At 42.8% G+C, this 13176-nt stretch overlaps 1 protein-coding gene across 1 annotated transcript in view; it reads right to left on the bottom strand.

The window, feature by feature from the left end:
• The window catches only part of COL5A1 (collagen type V alpha 1 chain), a 244255-nt gene that overhangs the window by 32950 nt on the left and 198129 nt on the right, over nt 1-13176 (bottom strand). The window contains exons 37-42 of the mRNA XM_077835961.1: nt 13004-13057; nt 8551-8604; nt 5849-5956; nt 4848-4937; nt 4673-4726; nt 3001-3108 (exon numbers count right to left, since the gene is read on the bottom strand). Of these exons, the coding sequence (XP_077692087.1) occupies nt 3001-3108; nt 4673-4726; nt 4848-4937; nt 5849-5956; nt 8551-8604; nt 13004-13057 (468 nt within the window). The remainder of the gene's footprint in view (nt 1-3000; nt 3109-4672; nt 4727-4847; nt 4938-5848; nt 5957-8550; nt 8605-13003; nt 13058-13176) is intronic.

The following is a 13176-nucleotide window of genomic DNA, read 5'->3' as shown; positions in this document are numbered from 1 at the left end:
AGCTGATGTTCTCCACGTCCCTAGCACAAAATTTAATTGTGTCTGAATCCTGCTATAAATGATTAGATGCCAGATAAATTGCATATTCATCTCTCCAATAACACGTTATACATATGCTTTGCAGCATAGATGTTCATAAAGCCGTTTCAAGAGGAAATGCTTGCTGCAGGTCTAGCTGCTAAAGCTTTCAATAAACCATCAAATGCAGGAATTAGTGGGGAAAAGATCACCTTGAATAACACAAATAAATCAACACAAATGTCCTACTTCTGTCTGAAATCTTTGAGGCTAGCATTTGGCCATTTCCCTGGACGTGAGGCTGACTGTGATGAGCATGATTCAAAAGCAAACAGTCAGTGATATACATCCTCACAGCAGCTTAGGCGTGGCATGAGATAGGCAAATAGCCTGTGAGCTGTAGCTCACGAAAGCTATGCTCAAATAAATTGGTTAGTCTCTAAGGTGCCACAAGTCCTCCTTTTCTTTTTGCAAATACAGACTAACACGGCTGTTACTCTGAAACCTTAAATAATGAACTACACACTATCCAGTTCTCACATGGAATGATACGACATATTCCTACAGAATGCAAAAGCTGTTGGTTTTCTCAGGCCTGTGGATACACAAAGTAATATATTGCAGGAGCACAGCCAGAGTCCACTTCAGGTCTCTATCTATGTATCTACTTTCCCACCCATCTATCAGGTAGATTCTTATACTGAGGCCCAATGCTGTAGCGTAGGATCCAAGCAAATAGCTATTCCTGAACGTTTCTCCCTCCTCACTCCATAGAAAAAGTGCAATTTTTGAATCACAACTCAACATTTGACATCAAAGTGGACTGTTTTAAACAAACCACCATTACTATGATTTCATATATTTATAATGCAGCAGCACCCAAAGACCCCAACTGGATTTGGGATCCCACTTCACATACATATGGACTAAGCTTTTCAGGCAGGAACAGTGGAAGAACTATTGCCGGGATATCTGGAAGAGGATAGTTATTCCTTTCAGAAATGCATTTTAGTAGTCCCTATGGTGCAAGGAGGCATTGTCCTTTCAACGATGAAAATGATAATCCCAGTTGGTTCTTCTGGACTAGCTTTAGCATAGTTTTGCAGTGAACATGCTATATGGAAGTAGCAGACAGTTGTCCAAGCATGGTTTAGCTTGGTGAAGTGTTAGCGCCAAGCAGCATCAACTCACTGCTGCAGGCATCCAAACCCTCAGCCACCATATGGAGACACATTCTGGGCAGCACAACGGTATGCAGGCTCTGACTCTCAGGGCACCATAAGGCAGTTGAGGATGACCACTGTATGTATAAAACAGATGGAAGGAGGAAGATCCGGACTGCAAGACAGTAGGGCTAAGGATTTTTAGACCATTCTTGGCCATTCTTTTCATAACGAAACCAGCTGTTGCTACTTTCATTGCTTACCTAGATATGTTCATGGTGCATAGGCCCAACAATGGCTATTAGCCAAGATAGTCAGGAATGCAACCCCATGCTCTAGGTGTCCCTAGCCTCTGATTGCCAGAAGCTGGGATTGGACGACAGGGGATGGATCACTTGATGATTACCTGTTCTGTTCATACCCTCTGGGGCACCTGGCATTGGCCACTGTCGGAAGACAGGATACTGGGCTAGATGGACCATTGGTCTGACCCAGTATTACCATTCTTACATTCTATCTACAACACCACTATTGTAAGGTGACTTATTCAGTTATATACATTTTTGTTTAAGATACATTAGCCCACATTCAGGTCAGTATTTATCCAAACACACACCGTCAGCCCTGTACTACTTTGTAGATTGCAACAATGATTTTCCTCTTTCTTAAGGTTCAGACTCTAACAGAAGATTTTTTTGCATGTCTTAAAAAAGGAGGAAATGCAAAGACACATGGGAAAAGGAAGAGAAGAAAACATCTACATTAAAGATGCCGTGGTTTGGTTCTCATGTGTAATGCTGAGGGTGAAATGAACTGCCTGGGAGAGCATCCTAAGAGTGGTTTTCACCAAGAGGAGTGATGCCCTGTCATTTCAACCTCCACCACCTGGTTTGAGAATAGAATCTACACACCCTGTCTCTCTGCCTGAAGCCATTTCTGACCTTTGGACCTTACACACATTGTAGAACAGACATTCAACAAGGCGTTGCAAGATCACATTCCTACTGCAGGGCTCACCTGTGGCATCAGTCTAACACGGTTAAGAAAAGTGGAGAGACAGACAATAGTTCCACTACAGTACAGGTGAGATTTTCAAAAGCAGTCACTGCTGGCATAGCTTTGTTCTCCTAGAAGTCAATGACAAAACTCCCATCAACTTCAATAGAGCCCTACATCTCCAGTTGAATGAAAACAATCATTAAAGATGGTTCCCTAACGCAACTTGCTCTGAGGGGAATGCGTCTGCCTTTCTCTTCTGCCTGTGCTTGCCTCACTTGTTTAGTCTCACGCACAGCACAGTTCCAGTGCCTGGCCTTACAATGGCAAAATCTGCCACCACCCACGCAGCAGGATTTCGATTTGAAAAGCTGGCAAGGCTGCGGACAACAGAAAACAACTTGACTTTCATCTAGCACTGAGTCATCCAGGATTTACTATACACAGGCCTACCCTCCTGCTTGCACCAGTTTTGAGAAAATAGAAAGAGAACCAGTTAGTACCTACTAACTCTCCCAGAATACAACCTTAGAGAAATCCTTCCTTGGTACAGAGTTGGGAAGCAGTTGAATAGGTTGGTTCGATTTTCTTTTCTATAACTGCTACAGATTGAAACATGTTTGCTGCCTTCAGGAAAGCTAAATGTGCCTGGGGTTTTAGTAGAGGGGATAAGTGGCTCACAGAAGACATGAAAAACAGAGAATCAGAGAATTTGTCCCAACTGTGCCTGCCATGGAGTTTTCACAGGGGCGCATGGGCACAGAGAGACACACACACACACTGAGGCATATTTCACCCACTTGAACTTGGATACCATACTTACTGGGGCACCCTTTTCACCAGCAGGTCCTGGAGGTCCTTGGGGTCCGGGTCTTCCTGGTAAACCAATTGGGCCAGCTGACCCAGCCGGACCTCTCTCACCAGGAGACCCCTGTTGGCAGGGGAGGAGAACAGAAACAGTCATTAGGCATCACATGTATTAAAAATAACAGAGGGAGAAAAATTAGGATGTAGAAAATGTATTAAGTGCAAAACTCAGCGGGTAAAAGAGCGAGTGTGATGGTGCAACTGCCATGCAATGATCCTGCACTATAAGTCTGAGGGATCCTGCCTATTTTAATTTTAATTAACATCACTGGAATGGCTGGGTTCTTCTCCGGATGGCACCGGAGCACAGTTGCTGGGTAAACATTATCAGAGCTTGGAACAAGCGCACAAGCCATTTTACTGCTAATGTAGCAGAGCAATAAGGGTTTAATGATGAATATTCTCTTCTGGAAGGGCTGCTCTGAATAGGGAATCTCAGCTGGGATAGCTTTCAGTGGGCCAAAACCTGGGTGGGCTTCAAGCTGGTGACTAAGGGCTAGTCTACACTGGCAACACTGAGAAGGCCCGCCTCTGTGTCCAAGCTTCCAGGCAAGGAACGGGGTTGGGCTGCATCGCTCGACATGAGCCGAGGCCTGACTTCCTGACGGCAGAGATGAGCCAACCGGCGCAGGTCTTAGCTTGCCCCCAGCCCTGTCCTTCCCCTTGCAGGGAGTAGGGGACTGTCCCCTACCAGCCTTCTTCGAATTCTTGCTGGGGGCGTGGATTGGGATCGGTGCCAGCTTGTTGCCGGCGGGGCACCACGCACCAATGCCAGGGTGCTGTGTGCCAAGTTGGACCTCTGCTCCAGGGCTGGACTCCATCAGGAGCGCTTTGAGTCTCATCTCGCTCTCTTTCTTGGTCCTAGGTTTAAAGGACTTGCAGATTCGACACTTATTACTTATGTGCCCTTCACCAAGGCACCTGAGATAGCTACTATGTGGATCGCTCATGGGCATGGGCTGTTCGCAGCGATCGCAGGGCTTAAAGCCGGGGACTGGGGCATGCCCTATTCCCTGGTTAGGTCCCCGACAGAACTAACTAAACTCTAACTACTGCTAAGGGCTAACTAACTCAACTACTAACTATGTACACTAACTTTACAAGAACTCTAGTTCGTACGAACGAAGCCGAAGCAACGTTAGTAAGAGCAGCGAACATCCTGTGAACCATCACTGGGGCAAGAAGGAACTGAGGGTGGGGAGAGCAAGCGGTGCCCTTCTACCACGCCATGCGGGCGCCACTCCAGAGGGTGCCAGAGCCGCTCCCCTATGGATACTGCTGACAGAAAAACTTCCGGCACCGGTGCATGTGGTGAGCACACACACCTAATGTGGAATGGACGTGAGCAAGCACTCGAAGAAGAACTAAAGGCTCAGTCTCCATGTTGCCAATGACCTGAGCCATCTCATCCCCTCAGCACACCATGTATGGTCAACAGAGTTATAGGGCAGTGACCAAGTTATCATACATGTGTCTCGTAAAATAAAGGGATACCCAAATATTGATTAGTTAACACCAAAAGGGAAAACGGGTAACTGCTTGTGAACAGCGATTAGGCCTCAGTAGTTACTTATTAGGCCTGTAATGTGTTAGGTAGTGCCGATAAATGACAAAGAGCCAATACTTACTGCTGGGCCTGGTGGACCAGGGGGACCTTCATTGCCTTTCAGCCCAAGAGCTCCCTGCAACCAAAAAGAGAGAAAAAACAGCATCATTCATTGGAAAATATGATGTACTGTATATTGCATCACATAACACTATTGCATCACTCCAGTGGGAAGGACAAGAGGAGCTTTTACTTACAACTGGGCCAGGGAGACCTCTTTCACCAGGGAAGCCTCTTAAGCCAGGAGGGCCATCTTTTCCTGGAAGGCCAGCAGGTCCCGGGTCACCCTGTAACGGGAAAGGTTAATAGTTTAGAATCTTTGGAATCAGTAAGAGCCTGGCTTCTTTGGCCAAGATGTAATGGTATACAAACTCTTGTTAGGATCTGGAACACTAAGCTTCTGTTCTGAATCTGATCTCTTCATTCGTCCAGACTAGGATCTATCTACATTCTTCCTGACTCCAGGATCAACCGATCAGCAGTGTGTCATACTGTCCTCTTGTTAAACATGAATAGCTGAAACACCTACTAATTGTCTACAGAAGCCATGGACAGGGATGGCGCTGCAGAGTTCAGATCCAGGTTTGGATGTGGAATCTGTATTTTGAAGGTCTGTGCTCCTAAAGTTCAGGGCATGTTCAGGTCCCTCATTCTGGTTCAGCTCATTCTCAAGAGAGGTGTTCATAGTGAAATTCTGATCCAGGTTCATGTCCAGCCACTCCAAAATTTGGAGGTGGCGGACAGGTGGTACAGTTTGGGGTTTCTGGCTTGGGCCCATCCCAACTTCATACAAATAGAAATGTAACCCGATATGGTTTGCTCACAATCAGGGATGTTCTCAGATCAGCTCATGCCAAAGAGCATTGTAATGCAAATCTCAGCCCTTTCAGCTCTCATGACCTAGTCTGCACCTGCAGCCAGGTCGCTAGAGATGTATGTGTTTAGACTTGCATGCCCAGCACAATGGCAGATACAAATCATACCTGAAAAAAAGAAGCCAGTACTTCTGAAAATTAACCTCTCAGTGTTATCCAGTCAGACCCCCCAGGGGTCACTTATTACTCAGACAGAATGAATGAGCCTGATTCTAACCAGGACTGGTCCTCTCCTCCATCCCTGTTGCCTGAACATCATGCTCCAATGCATACCTGAGCTCTGAATGAAATATGAAGTCAGATCAAATGTACCAACAATGTACCTTGGTTCCTTCCTTTCCAGCCAGGCCAGGTAGACCTTGCTCACCTGGTGGACCCGGTGGACCTGGATGCCCACGCTCACCCATTGGACCCGTCTCTCCAGTAGGACCCTAAGAGAAGACCAAAAGATACAGAGCGAAGAGTTCAATACTCAAGAGACAAAGACCGAGAAAAATCTGTCCATCAGTGAATGCCATTCACAGCTGTAGCCATCCACCCCCTTTAATGGGCAGCCCTTTCCTGCCTACCTGCTAATACCCACCCCCAGAGGTGCTAGGACCGACATTCTGTCAAGCTCACTGGCACTGTGAGTGAGCGAAGTCTCCAGCAACTCCAGTGACTCTTAGGACGGCCCCAGTTAAATCTGGCAACCCTCACTGATGACTGAAAAGCTGCAGATGCCAGTGCCCAAGCACGGCTTATCTCTGTAAAAATGTGGACCCCATTTCAGACTCTCCTTTTCTTCCACCAGCGATGTTTTAGGGGGATGCTAGTGCAGTCTTTGGGAAGGCAATGTGAATGAAAAGCTAATTTCCTTGGAGTTCTTCAGTAAACACAATCAGATGAAGCATGTCGTTCGTTGTGTGTGTCTTTTGTTCTCCCACCACAGCTGCCACTTTTAATTCACTAAGGCAGCATTTCCATTACCTGGGCCTATAACACTGAAACAACAAGCGCACTGAAAGGTCACCATATTCATTCAGGCCACTTTTACCACCCAAAACTGAAAACCATCATATCAAATGCATGGAGCATTCCTCTTAGGGATCACCTAAACTAGGTCAGAGGGGCCACACCAGATCATCATCTTATTACTCAAGCACCAACATTAGAAATCAAACAGCAGGAAGGCTCCTATAGCTCCTACTTGGTTTTGCTCAGTTGTAGTATTTTTATTGACCACAACGGACAGCTATCATTTGTCTTATTTTCAGTTACATACTTGTTTTGCATTGTTATCCAAATAAGGCAAATTTATCTAAATCTATCTAAATTCTCCTTGAAGTTTCAGCTGGATACAGCATTTTCTTCACGTCATTGTCCTAACAGTGTCACTGTGCACCGTTAATAAGACACTCAGTTTTACTTCGGAAGGGACTTCATTCCAGTGCTGGATAAAACTGCATCTCTATGCAGTTTGTATATCCATTTGTTAGGTGTGAAATGAAAGTAGCTGTATAAATGTGCAACACTAGGTCACTTCAGAATGAAAGTAGCTGTATAAATGTGCAACATTATTATTATGCTTAAGGTTTTATTGGAAAGTTTCCAAAGTGCACGATAACCCTGCCATGTCTTTCTTGTACTGGGCATAAATAATTGATTAACTTTATGACTACATAAGATAATTATTGATCACCTAAGTACTATACATGGGGTCTAATGGTAATGAGCATGGAATGAACAACCGATATAGACTAGAACACAACACAGTAATTATCCTGCAATTTCTGTCGTAAGGTAGATTCTGATATGAAGAAAAATGTTACTTGGTGGTAATTAATCATTTAATTATGGTATTTGATAACATACGATTCACATAGAATCATGTATTTACTTTGAATTGTAATTGTAAGGGGATTCTGTGTGTCTTGATAAATTGCAGGGTGACACTTACTGTAGGTTGAATGATAAACAGTGATGTCACAGTCCTGCATATTACACTAATTCTACTTAATAGATCCAAGTGCAATTGCCATGCAATCTGCTTTATGTTTTAGAAGATGGAGATAATCATATATTTGCCCTTTAATACTGAACTTTGCCATTTATCTGAGAGGACATGTTAATTACTATGTAATTAAACAGTGAATACCTTACCATGTAATCAAAGCAAGGAGAATTTGTATATAATCAGTCCCCATTCATTCTAAAACCTTAACAATACAAATGATATTATAGAAACTGATCCGGCACACACTTATTCAAGTAGGTAGCCATACTGACTTCACTAGGGCTGAAAGGGTTTTGCAGACTCGGGCAGTGTTTTAAGAATACATTAAATAGTGATACATTTCCTTATGATGACATTGAACAGAAATGTTGCATTGCCATGAAACGTACCAACGTGGCCATATTTTGTGTAGCCATTCAATATTGCTTTTAAAGCTTTGTTACTTAAAATCTTACAATACAGTTCTATGCAAGTGTCTATTATAACCAGAGGCAGGATGAGAAATGGGCCAATTTCGGGCCTGATTGTGATCTTACACCAATTTTTAAACCAGTGTAATTCCACTAATTTAATTGGCATTACCTGATTTACACCTGCGATAGGGAGATCAGAGCCGGGACCTTTACTCTCATTTATACAGATGCAAATCTGGTCACGTCACTGAGCAGAATGAGAGCATGACGACTTTCCAGGACTTCGAGGGAAGTTTTTCCTAAAAGTTCTATTCTGAGAGATACCTAATGCCTTGACTGATTGGGCTGGTGAGTGAAAAATTTCAGAGTTAAATTTCACACACAATGGAAAAAAAGAGAGGTTTGGCTGTTCAGAACCATGTCTGACCAAGAACATAAGGATGCCAAATACCTATCGCTGTTCCATAGCACCCCTTTGTAAATCCCAGCCTCTGGTCTGTATATTCTATTCATTGTCCTGTTAGCTAAGATAAACAAGAGCGTCTATAATCTGATGTGGTTTGTCAACAGGTGTGAGCAGGGCAGGACCGCTGTGAATGCTGCGTTCATTTCTTACCTGCGGGCCAACAACACCTGGAGGGCCTGGAGGACCTGTCTTGCCTTGGAAACCCTGTTTTAAAAGAAAAATGAATCATAATTAGCCACAAGACATAGTAATACAAGAATCTCAGCATGCTACTTGAGAGTATCAAGCTCAGCATGCTCTGGTAAAACTTACTATCAACTACAAAAGAATGGAAATCCCAAAAGACACTAAAAGGAGGAAATCAAACAGGAGATGGGAAATATCTTTCTATTTATTCACAGGGGCAAAACAAGAAAAAGAGATTATCAAACCCTTTCAACTATGGCTGTGATTCCTAGAGGAAACACTCAGTAAAGGAACTAGTTGTTTATAATATACAGGGCAGACCCACAGATGGCATAAATCAGCAGAGCTTTATTATTTCAATGGCACTATGCTGATTTACCCCATCTGAGGATCTGGCCTTACATATATATGTAAGCACTTTTATACATATAAAACACTTTCCCCAGAATTTGTGAACCTGGAGGAGATATTAAAAAAGAAATCTTTATCGGTCTTAGTAATAACACGTGAGATTATTAAAGTTGAAGGAATTTTAAAATTCTAATTCCCTTTATTCCTATTCCTTATGCTGTTGGTTTCTGTTTTGTGCTTCGCTCAGTCCCAGCTTTGAGACTGGACTGCTGCCTTTCGCTTTCTGCCTACAGTCAGTTTCACTTCCTGGTTCTAACGGGGTAGCACAAGGATGTTGTGTTTGAGTTTCCAAATGCTATTTGCTTTTTTTTTTAATCAATATTTGTTGCCAACAAACAAATACATTTCTCTTTGTGTCTTTCTGAAATTATATTTGGAAATCTTGGCAGCTTCCAGTTGAAGCTGTTTAATGCAGTCCCTTGAAAAATGGCGAAAACATTCTTCTCTCCTTTCATTGATGCAAAGGTATTCTTGGACACTTACTCTTTTGTGGGCTCTACAGGTGAGCAGTACCAAATTCACAAACTTTGAAGGCCCTTGTTCAGCAAAATTAATACAGCTCAGCTCTGAAGCATGCTTAAAAAAACTCCTAATCTACATTGCCATGTGTTGCATGTGCGTGCAAGTAACTTCTATTGACACAGGACAGAGTATATGATACAAATAACTCCACTGACCTCAACGCACGTTATTCACACTCGGAGCAAATGATTTAAGTTGTTATTTAAGGAACAACTACATTCCATGTACTTTAGCCATCAAGACTGTTTCCGAGATTTCCTAGGTAACAAGGTACCTCGGTAATTCTTCAGAGGATGCACTACTGACATTCATTCTGTAACCTGTATTTGTGATTAACCCACATTATTTTTAAGGGCCTTAGATGGAGCTTCCTTCTGCCACAGAGATGGATAAATATGTTTTAACCCATCAGTACTCTGACATGCTAGAAAGCTACTGAGCACAACTCTAGATGCTTGCAGGACCACAGAATGTGTGTTGCAGTTGATGGGAAAATGGTGAGCACTTCCCACAAAAAATAAAAATCAGCAAATTTTGGAAAATGCAAAATATTTCAGCCATCTCTACAGGTTTTCTTTTTGAGGAGGAAGAAGGGTTTTCTCCAGGTCCCTGCCTGAAGCTTGAGCAAGGATCCCCATGATTCTCCCCATTTTATACACCTCAAATTTTAAACCTGACATCATGACCAATTATCCAAAGATGCTTCAGCACCCCTAATGCATGCTGGGCTGAAAGGGAAGTGGAATATGGACCCGAACTGGGATCTCTTGCATGCAGGTATAGAATGCTCCAGCTCAGCTACCAGTTTGGAACCATTATTTCATCTGCTTTTCTGTTCGCCCCCTCCTACTTCCCACCCCTTTCTCATGATGGCATAAGGAAACAAATCAACAATGAAAAAAAGTCACCTGAATTAGTTTAATAATATGGATTTGGTCAAGTGCAGTAATACTGAGAATTCAAGTATTGTGAATTCAAGCACTGTACTTGCCAGGTTAGTGTACAGTATATATTGAATGGCAGCAAGAGCTGATGCACGAGTTATAAAAATGGGCCTGCAAGTCTTTGGCTTGTACAACTCCAGGCACAACATTGGAGGTTACTTCTGCAAACTGGTCCTTGCGTGACGTGTATGTTTGATCCCCTAGCAGAGTATACAATTAAACATTAAACCTGAAGGGCTTGTTCCAGTCAAAGGTGAATTGAAACATTTTTTTCTGAAAGTAATTGCCTAGTATAGGCAAATCATCAGCAGAATAAGATGAAGAAAACGACAGATAAATAAGTTTTTGAACAAGTTAATTGAAAGCCACTTCTTCCTTCATTTGCATGCCAAGCTTGGAGTGTGATGCTCTGCTGTTTTTTTTCTACAACAGCTGATGACATCAGACGCAAGCAGAGTAAAGACTGCAGCTCTTACTTGAATTCAGGTGTCCCTCCTGGAATTAATGATGATGTCAGGGAAACTAAATGCCACCTTCCAACCTCAGCAGGTCAAAACCTTTCAGTTCCCCTTTAAATTAATCTGAGAATATGGCTTTAGTGATCTAAAGTACCATTTGTGTCACTCCAAAGCCACTCTTAAGGACTGTACATAAATGTATAGCGTTGCACAGAACAGTATTTGCATTGCTCTGCTTATCCAAATGCCAGGCAAATTAATTAAACGTTTCTGTGACAAGTCAGGGGGAAAATGCATAATATGCAAAGCCTTTTTAAAGCTTATCTGCCAGGACGGGCAGTGAAGAAAAATGCAAAGCTCAGTAGAGAGGTTTTATTTCCCCGTAAATGAAATACCAAACACACGGCCGTCTATCAGCTAGCATGCAGCATGCAATGTTGACGAAAGCATAATTATAACAGTAGCAAATGAGTTGGATCATCACCAGCAGAAAAAAGGCACCAAGAAGAGGCAAAACAGAAAGATATGAATTTCTGCATCCAAAAAGTTACATTGGAAGAATATACATTTTTGCTGCAGAACATCCTTTATGCAAACTTTCCCAAAGGACAAAGAAAACAGAGCCATATAGTCATACCTTCTTCATGCCTCATCATTCTCCTTTGGTGAGAAACAATGCTTACATCTGCACAATAAAACCCTTTAAAATTGATAAAGCAGTATGCATATAAAGAGAGAGAATACACAGCAGGGGAAGTAGACAGCCAGGAGCCACTCCTTGAGTCAAAGCCACATTTAGCATATGGTTATCTTGAGGGCTTGGGCAAAACTTTGTCTTGAGTCCCCTTGAGTTGCTTTAGATAAAGGGCAGCATCAGTGGGGGTGCCATTCCTATTAGTCTGCTAAAGCTGGCAGACGGGAGTGTGCTGCATACACGGGCATGTACAGCAAACACAGACTTCTTATTGAGTTCCCAAATTCCCACGGATTTCAACGATGCCAGGATTTCACCTTCCTGATTAAAATGAGCAGACAAAACAGCCAATAATTTTGGTCACGACTAGCCTTCCTCCAGATATGCATACACCAAAACTGTGCTGGAATTCCCTATTGCCGTGCAATAGTTCTTCCTACTGGTAGTGTGACGTACTAAGGAGGAAAAGCAGAATTTATTCTCAACGTTCTAGGGGGGAGAACAGATAAAAGCGCTTAGAAAACTGACCATTGACCTAAGCAACTGTAGTGTTAAATATTTTCCTCTGACGTAAAGGATGAATCCCATTCAAATTAAAACATCTGCTATCACAGACCTGGAATAGCTTTACAATGTAATCAGAGCACAGACGTTTTAAAATTTGGGAAGTAATGAGAGAGAGAGAACATGGACAGTTTCCATAAAAGTCCAGCAAAGAGCTGTCCATAGAAATAGACTATCTTTCCCCTCTTAAGTGGCAAAGGCAAGATCAGAATTGTAGATCACTGGAGTTACAGAGGGAGTATGACCATTGGGACTGCATGGAAACCAACTGGTATGACTTTGCATCTTTTTCTCCATTTTCCTATACTATAAAAGCAAGTGCCAACAATATGATAATTTCTTACTTGTGTTATTCTGTTGATACAAAGATGACCTCAATAAATTTTTACCACTCTAGAGTGGAAGTTGAAATGTCCTAATCAGAAGTCAATACCCACTTACCTGATCCTGCAGCTCTTACACATGCAAATTTCCCATTGATTTAAGTGCAAGTTATATAAGTGTAAGAGCTGAAGGATTGCTCTCAGTGTATCTGTTTGCTGGTGTCTTCTCTATGAATGACATAGGGTGATGGGGAGGAGGGGAGGGACAAAAAGAGAGAAAGAAGCAGAATGCGTGGCCTTCATGCAAATCATCATTAGACTGACCTGTCCTGCTCAAAAAGGTGTTGATTCCCATAGATCTTCCCATGTAGTTGAAGAAACACAAACCATTGGAATAAAACATGTGGCAACATCTCCTCAGCTACACAGAAGGGTTTAGATGAACCAACCAGCAAGACAGACTCAGGACTAATGATCTACCCAAGGTTTCCAGCTACTTACAGTTTCACCTCTCTGTCCGGGGTGACCGGGCAATCCATCCTTCCCTGGTGGACCCTAAAGAAGAAAAAAAGAATGACAAGGAATTTGAACAGGTTTCCAATAGTACCCTGTTAAATTGTACCATGCTGGTTGGTGTGTGTATAGTGGTACCAACGCTCTCCGCCGGATGGAAT

The sequence above is a fragment of the Eretmochelys imbricata genome, chromosome 16 (genome assembly GCF_965152235.1).
Source record: "Eretmochelys imbricata isolate rEreImb1 chromosome 16, rEreImb1.hap1, whole genome shotgun sequence".
NCBI lineage: Eukaryota > Metazoa > Chordata > Testudines > Cheloniidae > Eretmochelys > Eretmochelys imbricata.
The sequence above is the reverse complement of the archived record's forward strand: the minus strand, read 5'-3'. Positions and strand labels throughout refer to the sequence as shown.